Source organism: Electrophorus electricus, chromosome 11 (genome assembly GCF_041902795.1).
Source record: "Electrophorus electricus isolate QZ-2024a chromosome 11, ASM4190279v1, whole genome shotgun sequence".
Lineage (NCBI taxonomy): Eukaryota > Metazoa > Chordata > Actinopteri > Gymnotiformes > Gymnotidae > Electrophorus > Electrophorus electricus.
In genome coordinates this window covers 12,619,584-12,634,193 of record NC_137507.1, presented here as the reverse complement: position 1 = coordinate 12,634,193, position 14,610 = coordinate 12,619,584, and the positions used below count along the sequence as shown (strand labels likewise).

The window sequence follows — 14,610 nt, the reverse complement described above, 5'->3', positions numbered from 1 at the left end:
ATTGTAGCATATAGGCCTTATGTTCTAACTGTTGCAGTGACAATGTCTGAAGAATATGTCTATGCATTGCACAAATGCAGCTAAGGCACAGGTTTGGGAAAGGCTGCTTTAGCAGGAGCCTTCCCCCAAACGTCTTGAAGGGTTTACTCTTCCTTTCCACATTCCAATTCATTCCTTTTTGACTATACAGTTCAGCTGTATGGGTGGTGCCCCCTAGGTTGGGCATTACACTGTGTCGTCGGGACCCATAGCCCTCAGGTTAAGCCCCTAATTCTGTACCTCTGAGAGAGATCCACATTCACTGTATGCATGTGCTTACATGCTGTAACACAGGCATGGGACATTCTCTCAGTATTTGGGACATATGAAATGCAAGAATTGTTGAATAAACTGGTAACTTACTTGCAATGCCTTCCTTTGAACCACAGCTAAGAAGATTGTTGACAATTTTTACTGCAGTGTTTTTGAGGCATGAGGGTTTTTTTTTTTTTGGTTTTTTTGCATTTGATAGTGCACACTCCTTCGATGGTTCTTGTTTGGATCCATTTAGGATGATCAGGAGTAGTGTTTTCATAACTCTCATGCAGTTCCTAGTAGAAGTATTAGTACTTTTCACTGAATCACACTATATCTCAAGAACACTATATTTTTTGTACTTTGTTTTCATGTTCCCATACACTGAAGGCATGCTTGGAGAAGATGTCTATCTTTCGGAGAGGCCATGCTGGAGTCACATCACATGCAATCTGAAATCTTGATGAATTCTTTTGTTTTTTTGTGTTCTCTTATTTGACCAGGGGAGCTTTATTTAACTCAGGGAGGCTGGAAGTGTGCTGAGATCCATGTAAGGTTGCAGCATTTCTGGAGCACCTTTAGGTTAAGCACATAGCCCAATGACCAGTAAACCCAGCAGTTAGCTTTGTTTGGCACTGTGCCTGAGATTCAGATCCTGGAGACCACAACCTACTAGAACACTGCTGCTCCAGCGTGTTTTGCAGCTAAATATAAGCACAGTGCTGTTTGTCCAGATGTGCCGCTGTTCCTGGTGGATATTTTCATTTCGGTAGCACATGGAAGAGTTTGTGAGTTACATAAGCACTTTGGCAGGTGTTTCTTTCAGTCCTCTGGCTTCTGCTCACCTAAACTACTCACACTGGTGGAACATTTTGTTTCTGTGATAGTAAAAAAACCAGAATACCTCAACAGCCGATCAGGGATGATGTCTTCTGTGTGGCCCTTGTCTTCGTCTTCCTCTTTACTTGTCATGCACTGCTTCCTGTGGGCCTTCATCGCATGCCAGTGTGAGAGTACTCAAGCATACTGATATGCTTTTATGGAAAAACAACACTCTCCCTATGATCTCAAAGGTTGTATTGCCACTTGTTATTTTGTGTATTCTTTGGTGCATGCTTGCTTAAGATCCATTTGGCCAATTACACACAGTGGTACAGTAATGTCATGTTTATGTTCTACACTGATTCTGTGCTACATGTTGCAAAGATACCCCCATGTATTCCCTGAGAACACTTAACAGGCAGCATATGGCTCAGCGGAGACTTTAACATGAACACAAAGAATATTTTAAGCATGCTTACATGTTCCAATTACATCTCCCATGTTATTTTATACTGAAACTTTCTGAGGTTTACTAAATAGTCTGCAACAGCACTGGACATAGATAGGTGCCAGTTAATTGCATTTAATGAAATATTCCTGACTTTAACTTCAAAACCTAAAAAACTGTTTGCATGGCTGTATTTAATTTTTTTTAGTTATTTTTGAACCGCTCAACCACTTTTGGAGTTACAGTATGGCTGCTGTGTGACCTTAATCTTCAGTTATCTTTTCCTTATGTCACCTGGCAGCTTGAAACCAGTGGCCCAACCTCCTGTGGACACTCATACTCTGTGACCTTTACATGGAGTGTGTGGTGACGTAAGTCAGTAGGACCCCAGTGCTATGACTCCCCCTCTGGCTCCAGACTTGATGGGATAGATCAAACATCGTGGCGAGGATTGGACCCCACGTCAGCTTCAGTGTGTCAGTGCCAAGCTCTGTTCACCTGCCTACTTACAGCCTGCTCTGGCTGCTTTGCACTCAACTCCTGGTGCCTTTCAATTCATGTGACATTTATGTGACCTCTTTCCAAAAAAACCCCTAAAGACGTAGTGTGGTTTGGGCAACTATGAGGGTTGATGTCTCCTACAGGGCTATTTTATTGCTTTTTCATGTATTATTTTTGCAGTTGCGATGTTTTGTTCTTTTCAACCACACAGAAACATGCTGAGTGCCTGGTAGATCTTTTGGAGGGGGAAACATGAAAGTAACACCCTCCTTTTGTAATGACAGCGTGACTCGAGAACCTTTCACAGAGAGCACATGGCACACCTGGGACTGGAACATCATCTCCAGCATTGCTTTTGTCAGTTAACTACATTTATTGTTTCTTTTCTCTTTTTCCTTTTAATAATAGTCCTAAAAAATACATTAATAAGATAATTTTATCTGATTTATATTCTGAATTTGGACAGTGTGTGGTTAAGTTACAAAATAAATTGTATATATACAGATTAATGGCATATTAATGAGAATTGTTCTGTTCTCTGTACCTGTTTTCATGAATGTATTTAGAACCAGGTAGAAAGGTTTAAACCTTACTTCACTGTTCTTTTTTAATGCTATACAACTTCACATGGGACAATTCTAGGTGCTTAAAACATTTCCTAGGAAAAAAATAATTTGTACCTGTTTAAACATGAAATGTATGCTTTGAGAGGGAGGACAATGAGAGGCTCAAGTAAGGGGGGTAGTTCTGTTCAAAGACGCGTCTGACGAATGGGGCTTAAAGTCAGGTTCCCCTGGCAGTTTGCCCTGCCTTCACAAGATATTGTATGATACCATGGATCCTCACTCAGCCTGAGGAAACAAGCTCTAGTGTTCAGCACACGGACACTAAAAGAGCCACTTTATCTCTGTATTGCTGGTGTTGCCTCCAGGAGGGTTTCACAGCAAACACCGTTACAAGAGCCACTTGTCCTACGAAAGGACAACAAGCAATAAACATCTGCATCAATAAAGCACAGTATTCTGTTTTACCCCACAGTGAGCATCACAGGAACACAGACACAGAAACACGCACTAGTAATATAGAGTGCAGGGTGGTGTGTATGTACTGATTAAAAAAAAACCCAGTGGATTATCTCATCACAGAATTCAGTGTCTAGCTCATCAGGCTTTGATGGATTGGCTTGTTATTGCTGAAATTCAAGTTTTCCTTTGTGATGCAATATGGTGTGTGTTTCACTGTGCTAACTAATCGAATGGTACCCATACCCTCCATTGCTACTTTATAAGGAACTGATGCCATATTTTGGCCGACTAGAAACGTCTTGATTACAAATGTAACACGTTAAAAGAGTACAGCACTTAGTCTGTCTGGAATATCTCGCCACTAGCCCAAACACTCACGGCCAGTGTAAACCTTCAAGCTATTCAATCTACCCCCCTCCATAATGACCTGTCAAAACTGTAAGTATTACTTCTGTAATGTATTGAATTTCATCCTAGGTGGCTTACACTGTGTGTAAAAATTAGTGTTTCCTCTCATTTCATGGCAGCACAGTCACGTGTAGCTGTTGTCTGTGGCACAATATTCAGGCCTGTGAGAGTGAGCAGAGACCATGCTGAAAGCCCGCAGTGTTAATGTCCATCCACAGGCAGAGAATGGCCTTTGCCTAACCACCCCCACCCCTCTATGTTGAAGCTGAATCATGTCTTGTGGTAGCGTTTGCATAATTACGCACTGCACAACACCTGGTGGTGTTTTCGTGTTCGCCTGTATATTACAGTGGATTGAGGGTTTGTGAATTCCAATCTTATTTAAAAACAGTGGACTGAATTTTAGTTGGCATTGTCCACCAATTGACAAAATAAGATGCTTTGGGATGTTTTTGTGGTTTTCATTGCTTTTGTCATTGTTGTTGATAGCACCGGGAGCTAGAGACGGGAGATTGCACAGGGACAAAAGGTCAGAATGTTTCTAGAGTATAAAAATAACTTTTCCAACAATAGTTAAAAGCAATCTGATTACTGCACCATACTTCATGTCATGCTTGTTTTGCATAAGTGCAGGCATGAGACATGCTTGACCTTACTTTCACCAGAACTGCAGGGGAGGGGGCGGAGCCATTAGAGACGTGACATTTCAGCCAAATGCAATAGAACTTCATGTTTGAGTGGTACTCTGCTCAGTGTGTGTGTGTGTGTGTGTGTGTGTGTGTGTGTGTGTGTGTGTGTTGGAAAAGTAGCTGTCATTATCATTGTCCTTTGATCTTTGTCCCACATCTTTATGTTACAAGGTATTAGAGGTAGATAGAACTTTACTGATCCTTTACTGATCCTTTAATTGAATCTTCTAGCTCTGTTTTGAATGGAAGGTCCAAATGCTGGGGACAAGTGGTTTGGGTACCTGACAGCACAGCAACTGACTTAAGGAGTAAATGATGGGGTCTTTGCTGAAAAAGAAAAGCTCAAATAGAAAATAAAAATGGCTTTGTGACATAAATAATCCTGTGACATTGTTTGATCTTGATGAAATGCAATTCAAAGGGCCCGGTTAGTGCCAGAGTCTGGGCCAACTGGAAAATATTAGAGATATGGGTGTACTGAAAACACAGTACCATTTGCGAAACATTAGCTTGTTACTATGGGCAACACTCCTTTTAAATTCATTGGATGAGCCCACAGAAAGGTTTATCTAATAAAAGGAAATTGCATGAACTCTGTAACTTTCCTTTCTGAAGCATACAAAAATGTTTTTCTTTCATTTCCTACAAGATGTTGTTTTATTCACAACCACATCATTCATTGTCTAAATTTGAACATTATGATCTAGTAGGAAATGAAAGAAATATATTTAAAGGAATTTTAGGCAAAAGTCAGGTTTTGAAGGCTTGAATGAGCGAAGCATGGCCTGGTGGTTTTGAATGTTCAGATAATGCCCACTTGTTGGATAGGTGAACTGATCACTGCAAGCTCCAAAGTGGAAGTGGAGAACATCTTCATACACACTCAATGACGATAATCGTTGGCTAGGTCACAATGTTCCTGAGAGTGTATTATTGATAGGATGTTTTTGTTCAAATGGGATATGGATTGTAAGGGGGAAGCATAATTCTGGCACTCTCACTAGGCTGGAGATGGAGCAGCACCTCAGCCTGAGCTCCCTTCACAAGCAGTGTGGTGATCAAAAGCAAATGGGAGATAGAGTGGAGAAACAAGGCTCAGAGCTTGGTCTTCCCACTCGTTCACACTCACTGGGATTTTTCATGCTTTGCTGTCTTCATGGATTAGTCAGAGAAATATTGTGAGGTCTTTTTCTCACAGCTATTTTCAATTTGGAGATGTACTTTAAGGTGCCAGACAAGGCAAACAAAAACCCCAGCAAACCTACTTCTGAGTACATTCATCCAACAATATTGCATAGCCATGTTTATGAAGAAGAAATACATGTGACTGAGTAGCAAACTTATCTTCACCTACTGATGATTATTGTTTAAACCCATGTGTTCTCTCACATCAAGCAATAAATCTCTTTCAATTACACCACAACAACTGCCAAATGTCATTAGCAAGAAAATTATGTAACAAAATTAAAGTTCAAAACATTAAGAGGGACTTGGAAGAGACTGGTCATAGAATATTCGTGTCTTTCTCCAAAATTCATATTTTTATTAAAAATAAGCATGGTGTCTCAAAATGTGGAAAACTCTCTACTAGAGACCTCATAACAAAGGATTTATACAGTCATAGCTGGCTTAGTTTCATTGCAAAAAAATATATAGTTGGTAAAGCTTCCTAAAGCTTCCTATAGGAATATTTGTTAAGATATATGAAAGATAAACGATGGGACAAGAAAAAGGTCATCCTTTTCTGAGATCAGTACTAAGCTAGCAATAGGAGCAGACCTTGGCAACTCTTCCTGTGGCCCCAAATTAAAAGAAGTATTGTCTAAGGGGGGAACACAGAAATCTGTAGGGTTGAAAATAGAGAAAAAAAGTAGAAAAATCTATAGGATTTAAAGGCAGGTCTGGGAGAAATAACATGCAATCCCACTAATTAAACATTTACTAGTGTGGAGTAGCTATACAATAATGTGATTTATGTAATGAAACATACATGTTTAGCCTACAGTTGGAATTTATTGGTGTGTCTTCATGTGGCTTGTGACTAGCTTGGCATGGTACTCCTTAAAGTAACGCATCTGTGGCCTTTAAGAAGGCCTTGCTCATCTCTGGGTGACAGAGAGTGAATTTCCAGCACAAAATGACCCAACCCACTGCCCTGTGGTGACTGTTTGAATATCACCACTCTGCTTGTTGGTGAAAATTGTCTCCACTGTGCACTGTGGCTTCTCTACTGAGATCATCATCAGGCTTTGGTACAGCTTTTCTCAGTGCATTTGCCATCATTATTGTGAAGCATGATAAAAGACGCTGTATAATGGATCCAGATAAAGATCTTTCATTACTGCTAGCTAATCATGCCTCTTTCTAATACAATGAGCAACATCTGTGCCAACATTTAATCTCTGTAGACATCAATATATATTACGATACAGGAAACATTATGTTGTTTATTTTCCTCACTACAATTTGCATTGTATACAGTTGATTTATGTACTCACGATTAGTTAACAGAATACACAAAATACGCACTATTTGTTTTCGACAGAAAACACATGATTACTGCATAAAGAACAGATGCCTTGCGAAGACGTTTCGTTTTTAGAAGCAGCGCTGATAGTAGACCATATTAAGTTTACTGCAGTAGACATGTCAGCCTATTACTAATAATCTGCTAATACGAATTTCATGCTTTCTATGACAAAAGGTATTTTTGATTAGCTTTATCAGCATACATACAGCTAGGTATAGAAATGAAATAAAACCAAAACGTTAAAACTCCCTCCTGTTTGTCGTTCAGTGGTGTTAGCACGTGTGAGGCAGATTAAAAAAGACATGCTCGTAAATATGAATTACATAAGTCACTTAGATCTGACCGTGTGTGTTTTCAGTCCAATTGAGATTTTCGTCATCATGACGACACGCGCCATAGACGGTCTAGCTGAAAAGCAACTGAGCTCAAGTGATTGGGCAGTGTTGCGTTTGCTCAGTAGTGTTTTTGGGAAACGATTACAAATGGGCACACCGAGACAGGATGTCAGTTCAAGTTTGTTCATTCTCTCAAATCGCTAGATTTCTGTATCAGGTACTTTCTCGGAGCGCATATTAAGGGACTTAAAGACGTCTATATTTTAACAGTGCAAAGTTTTGGTAGTTGTTAACAAAGCGAAGCTGGCAAAATGAATGACATCAAAGTGGCTGTCTTAGGGGGTGAGGGTGTCGGAAAATCAGGTAGGTTATTGTCTGATAATTGTTTTTTGTTTGTTTGTTTTGTTTTGGTTGTTTGTTTGCATTGATTTGATATGAAATATGTTTCGATTCATCCATCCTGTTCTGTTTCAATAGCACTCATTGTTAGATTCCTAACCAGAAGATTTATTGGCGAGTACGCGTCATCTTCAGGTACCTCAATTTAAATCACTGTATGGTTACACATATATTTCTGCACAGCCCTTATGTGGCTATTATGATATTTGAGAGTTTATGTATACAAAGTTTTAAATTAAAGATCTCTCGGATGCTTAGTGTGCCTAATTAATAATGATAAAACTGATAGATTAATTATGAAACTGACCCATTTAGCGCAACGAATTGTTATTCTATAGTTAATGATAGTGTATAGCTTTTAGGGCACAAGACAGTAGAGTAGTTAATATATATACTTAGCAGAAATAAATACTCAGAAGTGAAAAAACCTTATGATAACCTGATGTCAGGGAAACGAGCAGCTAGGCTATATTTTATATGGTAGAGTACAACTGGAGCTCTGCCAAGTACTAAGTACACTGAGTTATTTAGTGTGGCAATAAAATGTGGAAAATTGCTCATTGACGCTGATTAAATTGCCTGACTCTGTGGAACTTGTCCTCAGAATGTATATACAGAAAGCGCATGTCTGTTGATGGAAGGCAACTGAATCTGGAGCTTTATGACCCCTGCTCTCAGGTACGTGTTTACAGAAGTTGTGAAACTGGCAATAACCATTATAATAAAATAGGGTCTGAAAGCTATGGAACAAAACACCTTCGTAAAGCTTAATAGATGCATGCAGGAAAACAAGGTTGTGAATATGATATCCACTTAAAATACTGTAATGAAAAGCGATATAACACCAGTTGATTTGCATTACTTGCGTAATATGAGGGAGTTTGAAGGGGTGGGAAGGGGTGTGTGGGCAATAACTCAGCCTTGTACAGACTGCAGAAAGCAGAGTCTGTCGCTTTCATCTCATAGTGGTGCACAGGGGGAGTGACCTCCTCCGCCAGCTCTCCCGTTTACAGAATTTTTCTTCAAGCCTCATTCTATGAAATCTGGCCCAGAGTTAAGGATTGGTTTGGCCTTACTGTACACAACGAGTTCAAATACGGTCTCTTTATATTTTCCCAGCTTTGAAAACTTACACACTGTGAGGCCTTTATGTAATCGCTCCACCAACCAGAAGACTCAGACAGCAGAGTGTACTTTTAAATTAGTGTACAATGTTTATCTGTTGCCCTCATTATCCTTTGAGTGACATTCTGATATCAAGTTTGTCTCTAAATCTGTTTGGTCTGTTGGTGTTTCTTCCAGCCCTGTGATGGCAAGTCCACTCTGAATGAACAGATACACTGGGCCGACGGCTTTGTGGTAGTGTATGACATCAGTGACCGCTCCTCATTCCTCACAGCTACAACCATCGTGCACCTGATTCGAGAGCTGAACCTGGGAGTGGCTAAAAGGTAGCGCTCCGCCCCAGGGCAAGTGTGGGGCTGCTGGGGAGGGCACTATTTCTGTCCCCCATTCACAAGTCCTCTATGAACTGACCATGTTTTCGTTATGGAGAACAGAAAAATGACTGTAGGTGCTTAGGTAGGGGATTAGTGGGTTCAATGGTTAACTTAAGAAATGACAGCTTAGCACAGCCATCAATTATCTTCAATGGCGAAAGCCAGCAATGCTTTTAATCATCTTGTTTGCCTTGAAAATAGGAACTTTGTGCCGGTGGGTCCAAGATTGAAAGCACTGACAATGAATTTGTGAATTGTCAAATTTGGCAGTTTACTATTAATGATTTCTCCTCATGGGCATAGACGGGGAACTTGTAGGAACTGTTTAGTTTGGTTGTTGTAAAGCATTACAAATATTGTTCTAAAAGGACAAACTGAAGCAGAAATGTAAACACCCAGTCGAACTGACTTAATCTAACCAATGGGAACTTTCCCTTATGCTCCAGAGGTTGAGGCTGGTTCTTAGTGTATCAAAATTAATTTGCTGATGGATTGCCCAACCATTCCAATAAACATCATAAATATTGAACTGCCTGTGTTGGAAAAAGAAAAAAGTTTTTTATGCCTTAATTTATTGCAAGGTCTATGCCACTATATGTTTTATACTCATTCAACTTTTAGAGAAAACCCTTATGACTAGTTACACTGTGAGTCTCCTTCAGTCTTTTTGCATGATTTGTTAACCCCTGTCTAGGGATTCTGACTCGGTGGTCTTCTTGGTGGGCAATAAACAGGACCTATGCCACATGCGCGAGGTGGGCAAGGAAGAGGGCCAGGCGCTGGCGTCTGACGGCCACTGTCAGTTCTATGAGCTCTCTGCTGCCGAGCACTACCAGGAGGTGGCGCTCATGTTCACCAAGATTGTGCGCAACGCTGGTCTGGGCGGCAAAGCCAAGGAGCGGAGACGGCCCAGCGGCTCCAAATCCATGGCCAAACTCATCACCAATGTCTTCGGCAAGCGGCGGAAATCCGTGTGACGGTGCACTGCTAGAGATAGAGACACGGATTGATGGCGCTGTCATTGTTGGGAAGGGAGATGGACAAGATAAAGACCAAGAGCAGAATAGTTATGTTTCTGGCTAAAGCATGCCATTTTCTTTAAAGATGCCACAGCCGAGACACAGCAGTAGAGTGTTCCTGAAGGTCCACGTGTGCTGCAGCTTTTCTATGCAGTGCAACTCAGGTGATGGTCCCTGCTTTTTGCCATATATGTCCCAGTCCTGCACTCTCAATGTTTCTTTGACCATATATACAATGTTGGACATAACAAAAAGGGCAAACATTCTACATTTTGATTTATACACTTGAGGAATGTCAGAGACTGCTGTAAACCAAGTTCAAACTTTAAACATGTCACATAAAGATTAGATAGAAATACTCACCCCCCCCCCCCCGTAAACTGCTGCATGTCATTTTTACAGTATGTGCTATACTCCTTTAGTGTTACTACATAATGACTAAAGCAGCATTCAGAAAGGTTTCTTCTTTGTTGGTTCACTGAACTAGAATTGTTCTCCACTGACATGTTTTGACCAGTCATCAGTGTTGTGAAAAAAATATGGGTTTAATGGTGTGTAACAATAGGTTGTCGGTGTGGAAACTCTTCTGCAGGATTGAAATGTTTTCCCCTTCCTAGAATAAAATGAAACCAGCTTTTCTCTCTAACCTGCGTGTGCCAGTGATTCCTCTCACACGTGTTTGGACTAGTCAGCCATGTTTTGACGGCTTTTAATGGGCTTAATGTGTAAACCTCTATGAGTTAACTGCAGAGTGAAGTGCAGCTAGGCAGAGCAGAGGGACTTAGCAAATAATACTGAACAAGACACTCATTAAATCTTTCACAGTGCTATAATGAGAGGTGAGGAGCATTGTCGAGAAAGCCACTGGAGTGAAATGGGATGTTAAAAATGATCCCACTTCCATGGAGAATAGACAAGTGTTTACTAATTCAAATACTGCAGGCAGGAACAGTGATAAATGCTGAAGAATGAACACAGCTGAGCTGTTCAAAGCCACCGAGAGTAAAAGGTGAGATCCTGTGCTGGATGGGTCTGGCTTTTGATTGCTTTCGTTTCTGAAAATCCTTTAGCTACCATTACAAAGTTAAATTGACATATTCACTGAGAAATGATAACTTACAGGTGAGCAAAAGACAGAGCAAATGCAGATAAGCTATTTGTCTCAGGCATTGTTCATATCTTGTCTCATAAATCAGACTTTGTTTGATTTAGTGTGAGGTTGTAGATAATGTATTTATTATCCACTGTAATATCACCCACTTGCTCATGAATTAATGGTGTAAAGGAATAGATTTATACCATGCATCTTCTTTGATATGCTAATCATTGGCCCTGATAATTTGCATTATGCAAATCATTACTTTTTTACTGAGAGCACCTACCTGCAATGAGTGAATAACCTAATTATTCATAGAACAATTATAATATATTTCATATGGGCTTTTAATTTTTTTTTTAAATCACTTTTTAATTTGTTTTTTAACATTTTGTGCAAATAGCAGGAAGAACCACTGAACCCACCTATAAAGGTCTTTAAAACATCCACCAACTCAAACCCAAAGTGATAAGGCATGTTGACTGTGTAAATATGAAGGGTGAATGTAGAGCTGTTAATTCAGGCTGACAGAGCTGAGATTATCTCCTCCCCTAGACCAGGCCTCTCTCGACAGCATCCAGCATTTGTGGTCCCATTGAGAGCAAGCTGAAGTCAGTACTTGTTAAGTATATGTACTGGTGGGTGTGGGCAGATGGAGTGGCTTTATTTTTCATACCTGCAGAGGGATACCTGGGAAAAAGGGACAAGTGAAAAGAAGTATGTTAATGGGAGGTCATAAACATGCCTGTTGATTCTCAGGGAGATATGAAGAAAAATAATCAACATTTCTTATAGAGGCCTTGTCAACATTTGTCTTGTCCAGGATCAACACAGACGGTTTGGGTCATGCTTCCACCTCAAACATTGGCCCTTGTATCTGCAGGCAATTTCTTCTCTTGTTGGTTATGCTAAATCTATATTTAGAGGTGTGAGGTATCATGGTTATCATGTGCTTTTTGTCAAATATGGCCATCAGGCAGAATTAATAATATTGGGTTTTTTGGGATTTTTTCCTGCCCAAACATAGAAGAGGTGTTGAATAACTTCCACCAGTGTGGGGGCAAGGTATGAAAGCACTAAGAAGTGCTTGTTGGTGTGTTTGTCCATATGGGTATGTGCGAGCATGAGCACATATGTTTGCTTATTTGTTGTTGTTTTCCAAGAGAATGGCAATGTTCTTGTGTTGTCAGGGAGCAAACAAGCTCAGATGGGCAGGTGGGTTTTTGTGCGAGGGGGGGTCCAGTTCCAGATGTGAACTCAAGTGGGAAGGATCTCCAGCAGGCCATGGCGAACACTGGCTTCCAGCCAATCTCATCATGGCCACTGAGAATGCCCTGTTGTTATGGTCTCATGCAGGACTACCTGACCACAGAGTGACAGGTTTACATTCGAGATGAAATTGGGTATCACCCTCACATGTGGGGGAATATGGAGAAAGAACAGGTGTGTGGATGCAATCTAGAGTTGCAAAGCAACGGACAGATATAGACTGACATCATGGGTACTGACTGTATTTACACAGAAATGCTATTAGAATGAGTTTATTATTGAAACTCTGTTATTATGCCAATAGTTTTAATAACATCATATTTGCTTCCATGTTTAAAGATTTTCTACATTATGCCACAGAAGACAAATATATGTAATGTATTATTAAGCCAGAGAGGCAAACTCATTTAATGAGATACTGAATCATCTCAGTGCAGAGACGTGAGGCTCAAATGCCTCATTAACTGTGTCGGCCAGATATGCAAATGAAACTGCAGCAGGGTGCTGTTGAGTCGATAATGAGGACAGCTGAGACCTGTCACATAAGGTGGTGTATGTAGGCTGCTACTGGAGAGAGCCTGGTCTGGGACAGCAATCCCCACATGACGGAGACACACCACGGGCTGTGGGATGAGCTGGGCAGCCCTCATACTCCCAGCCATGGCCTCCAACATCACATGGCTCCTGCTCCCTCGTCACGTGGGAGGCGAATGTCACGTGCTACGAATGTCTCGGAGAGCATTCTGAATGGGACCAGGGATGCCAGGTGTGAGATGTTTCCCAAGGTGGACTAGCAGTTAAGGTATGGGGCTGGTGATTCACATTCACCATGGGCCCACTTTCCTCAAGTGAAGTTTCAATCTGTTTAAAAGCTGCATTAGTCCTTCAAAATGTCTCTTTTTGGCTGAATCTTCTTTATCAGCAGGTATTACAGGAACACAGTGGGTAAAAAATAATAGTTAATAATAAAAAATAAAAGTGATACTCCAATATAGCAAAACAAAAACAAAGAAGTAAAAAAATGCCATTGCAATTGCCAATAGGGGCGTTGACCTTTCAAATGGAAAGCCATCTGGATTATGGGATAGACACACAGTTCGGGAGCCAGGCAATATCGGACGTGAGTCATTGTGGGTGTGATAGATTCTAATGTAGTGATGAGACAGCCTGAGGAAAAGACATTAAGGCAGAGAGTACGTGCTGTCATGCATGAAGCTGGAGCCCAGGAAGAGAGCTCATAAGTTTGTTCACTTTATACATCCTAGGCTGCAAATCGGTAGTAAAACCCTGTACCATGGTCGGTCAAAGCCTTGGGGTGCTTGCAGGGTTCCTGTATGTCTCCAGCGAATCCCTGACATAGTAGATGGAGGTGATTACACCATCACAAATTAGGATTGAGACCAAAGGATGATGTCATCTTGATCTGACCCTCTTCACTGATAACCACAGACCTGTTTGGGCCCTTTGCATCACACCGGGAGACGAGGTGTCTGAAATGTGCCTCCCTGTGTCTGGTATGGTCATACTAATGGACTCCTTCACAATAGCAGGGCTTTGTGTATCTGGACTGCTTTTAGCATGTGAGTGGGTCTACCGTGCTAATTGTGAATATAAACTCAGGAACATTAGACACTATCTAAGGCTATTAGGATCTCCTCCTTTCCTGAGTGCTGTCCTCTTCTAGGAACCGTTTTGCACATAATATTCCACTTGAGTAAGAGGCACTTTTATTTCACTGCCTGTGTTTATTTATGGTATCTGGTATAATACACAGAGGAGTTTCAAGCATGCTACATACTTTAAGAACCTGTAATAAAGTAATAAAAGTGTAACTTGTTTTCACAACCTACACTTTTCATTAGTAAGCAAACAAGTGCTCTGTAACTAATCTGTGCTGTGCTGAGTGTGCATGTGTTTGACAAAGCAATCAAGCATTACTGCTGTTCTCACTCAAGAGGAGCTTAAGCTTGAGCTTACATCCTGAAGGAGTTTCTTCCAGGGATCCAAGTGAAAAAGAGGGGGTCCTGGCACCTAGCCCTCCAGTAAGGCCTGGCAAGGAGGGAGCGAGGGAACGAGTGGACAAAGGTGCAGGGGTATGAGGGCACTGTTATGAGCAGCTGCTCTTCCAGCGTGAGTGCAGGGGACAGTGCGCGTCTGCTATTCCCGGAATGCACCCGCTGCACTGCAGAGTGGGGAGACTCGGGAAGGCAGCCCAAACATCTCAGGCATCTGGACGAGGCAACCATGGACACAGTGTGCTGTGGAAAATGGGGAAG

At 41.2% G+C, this 14,610-nt stretch overlaps 1 protein-coding gene across 1 annotated transcript; it reads left to right on the top strand.

Moving 5' to 3' along the window:
• Positions 1 to 7,144: 7,144 nt before the first annotated feature.
• Positions 7,145 to 10,615, top strand: rergla (RERG/RAS-like a). The gene is made up of 5 exons (XM_027002221.3): positions 7,145 to 7,415; positions 7,530 to 7,586; positions 8,056 to 8,129; positions 8,754 to 8,902; positions 9,645 to 10,615. The coding sequence occupies exons 1-5, from the start codon at positions 7,364 to 7,366 to the stop codon at positions 9,925 to 9,927; spliced, it is 615 nt and encodes a 204-aa protein (XP_026858022.1). The 5' UTR covers positions 7,145 to 7,363; the 3' UTR covers positions 9,928 to 10,615.
• Positions 10,616 to 14,610: the final 3,995 nt, after the last annotated feature.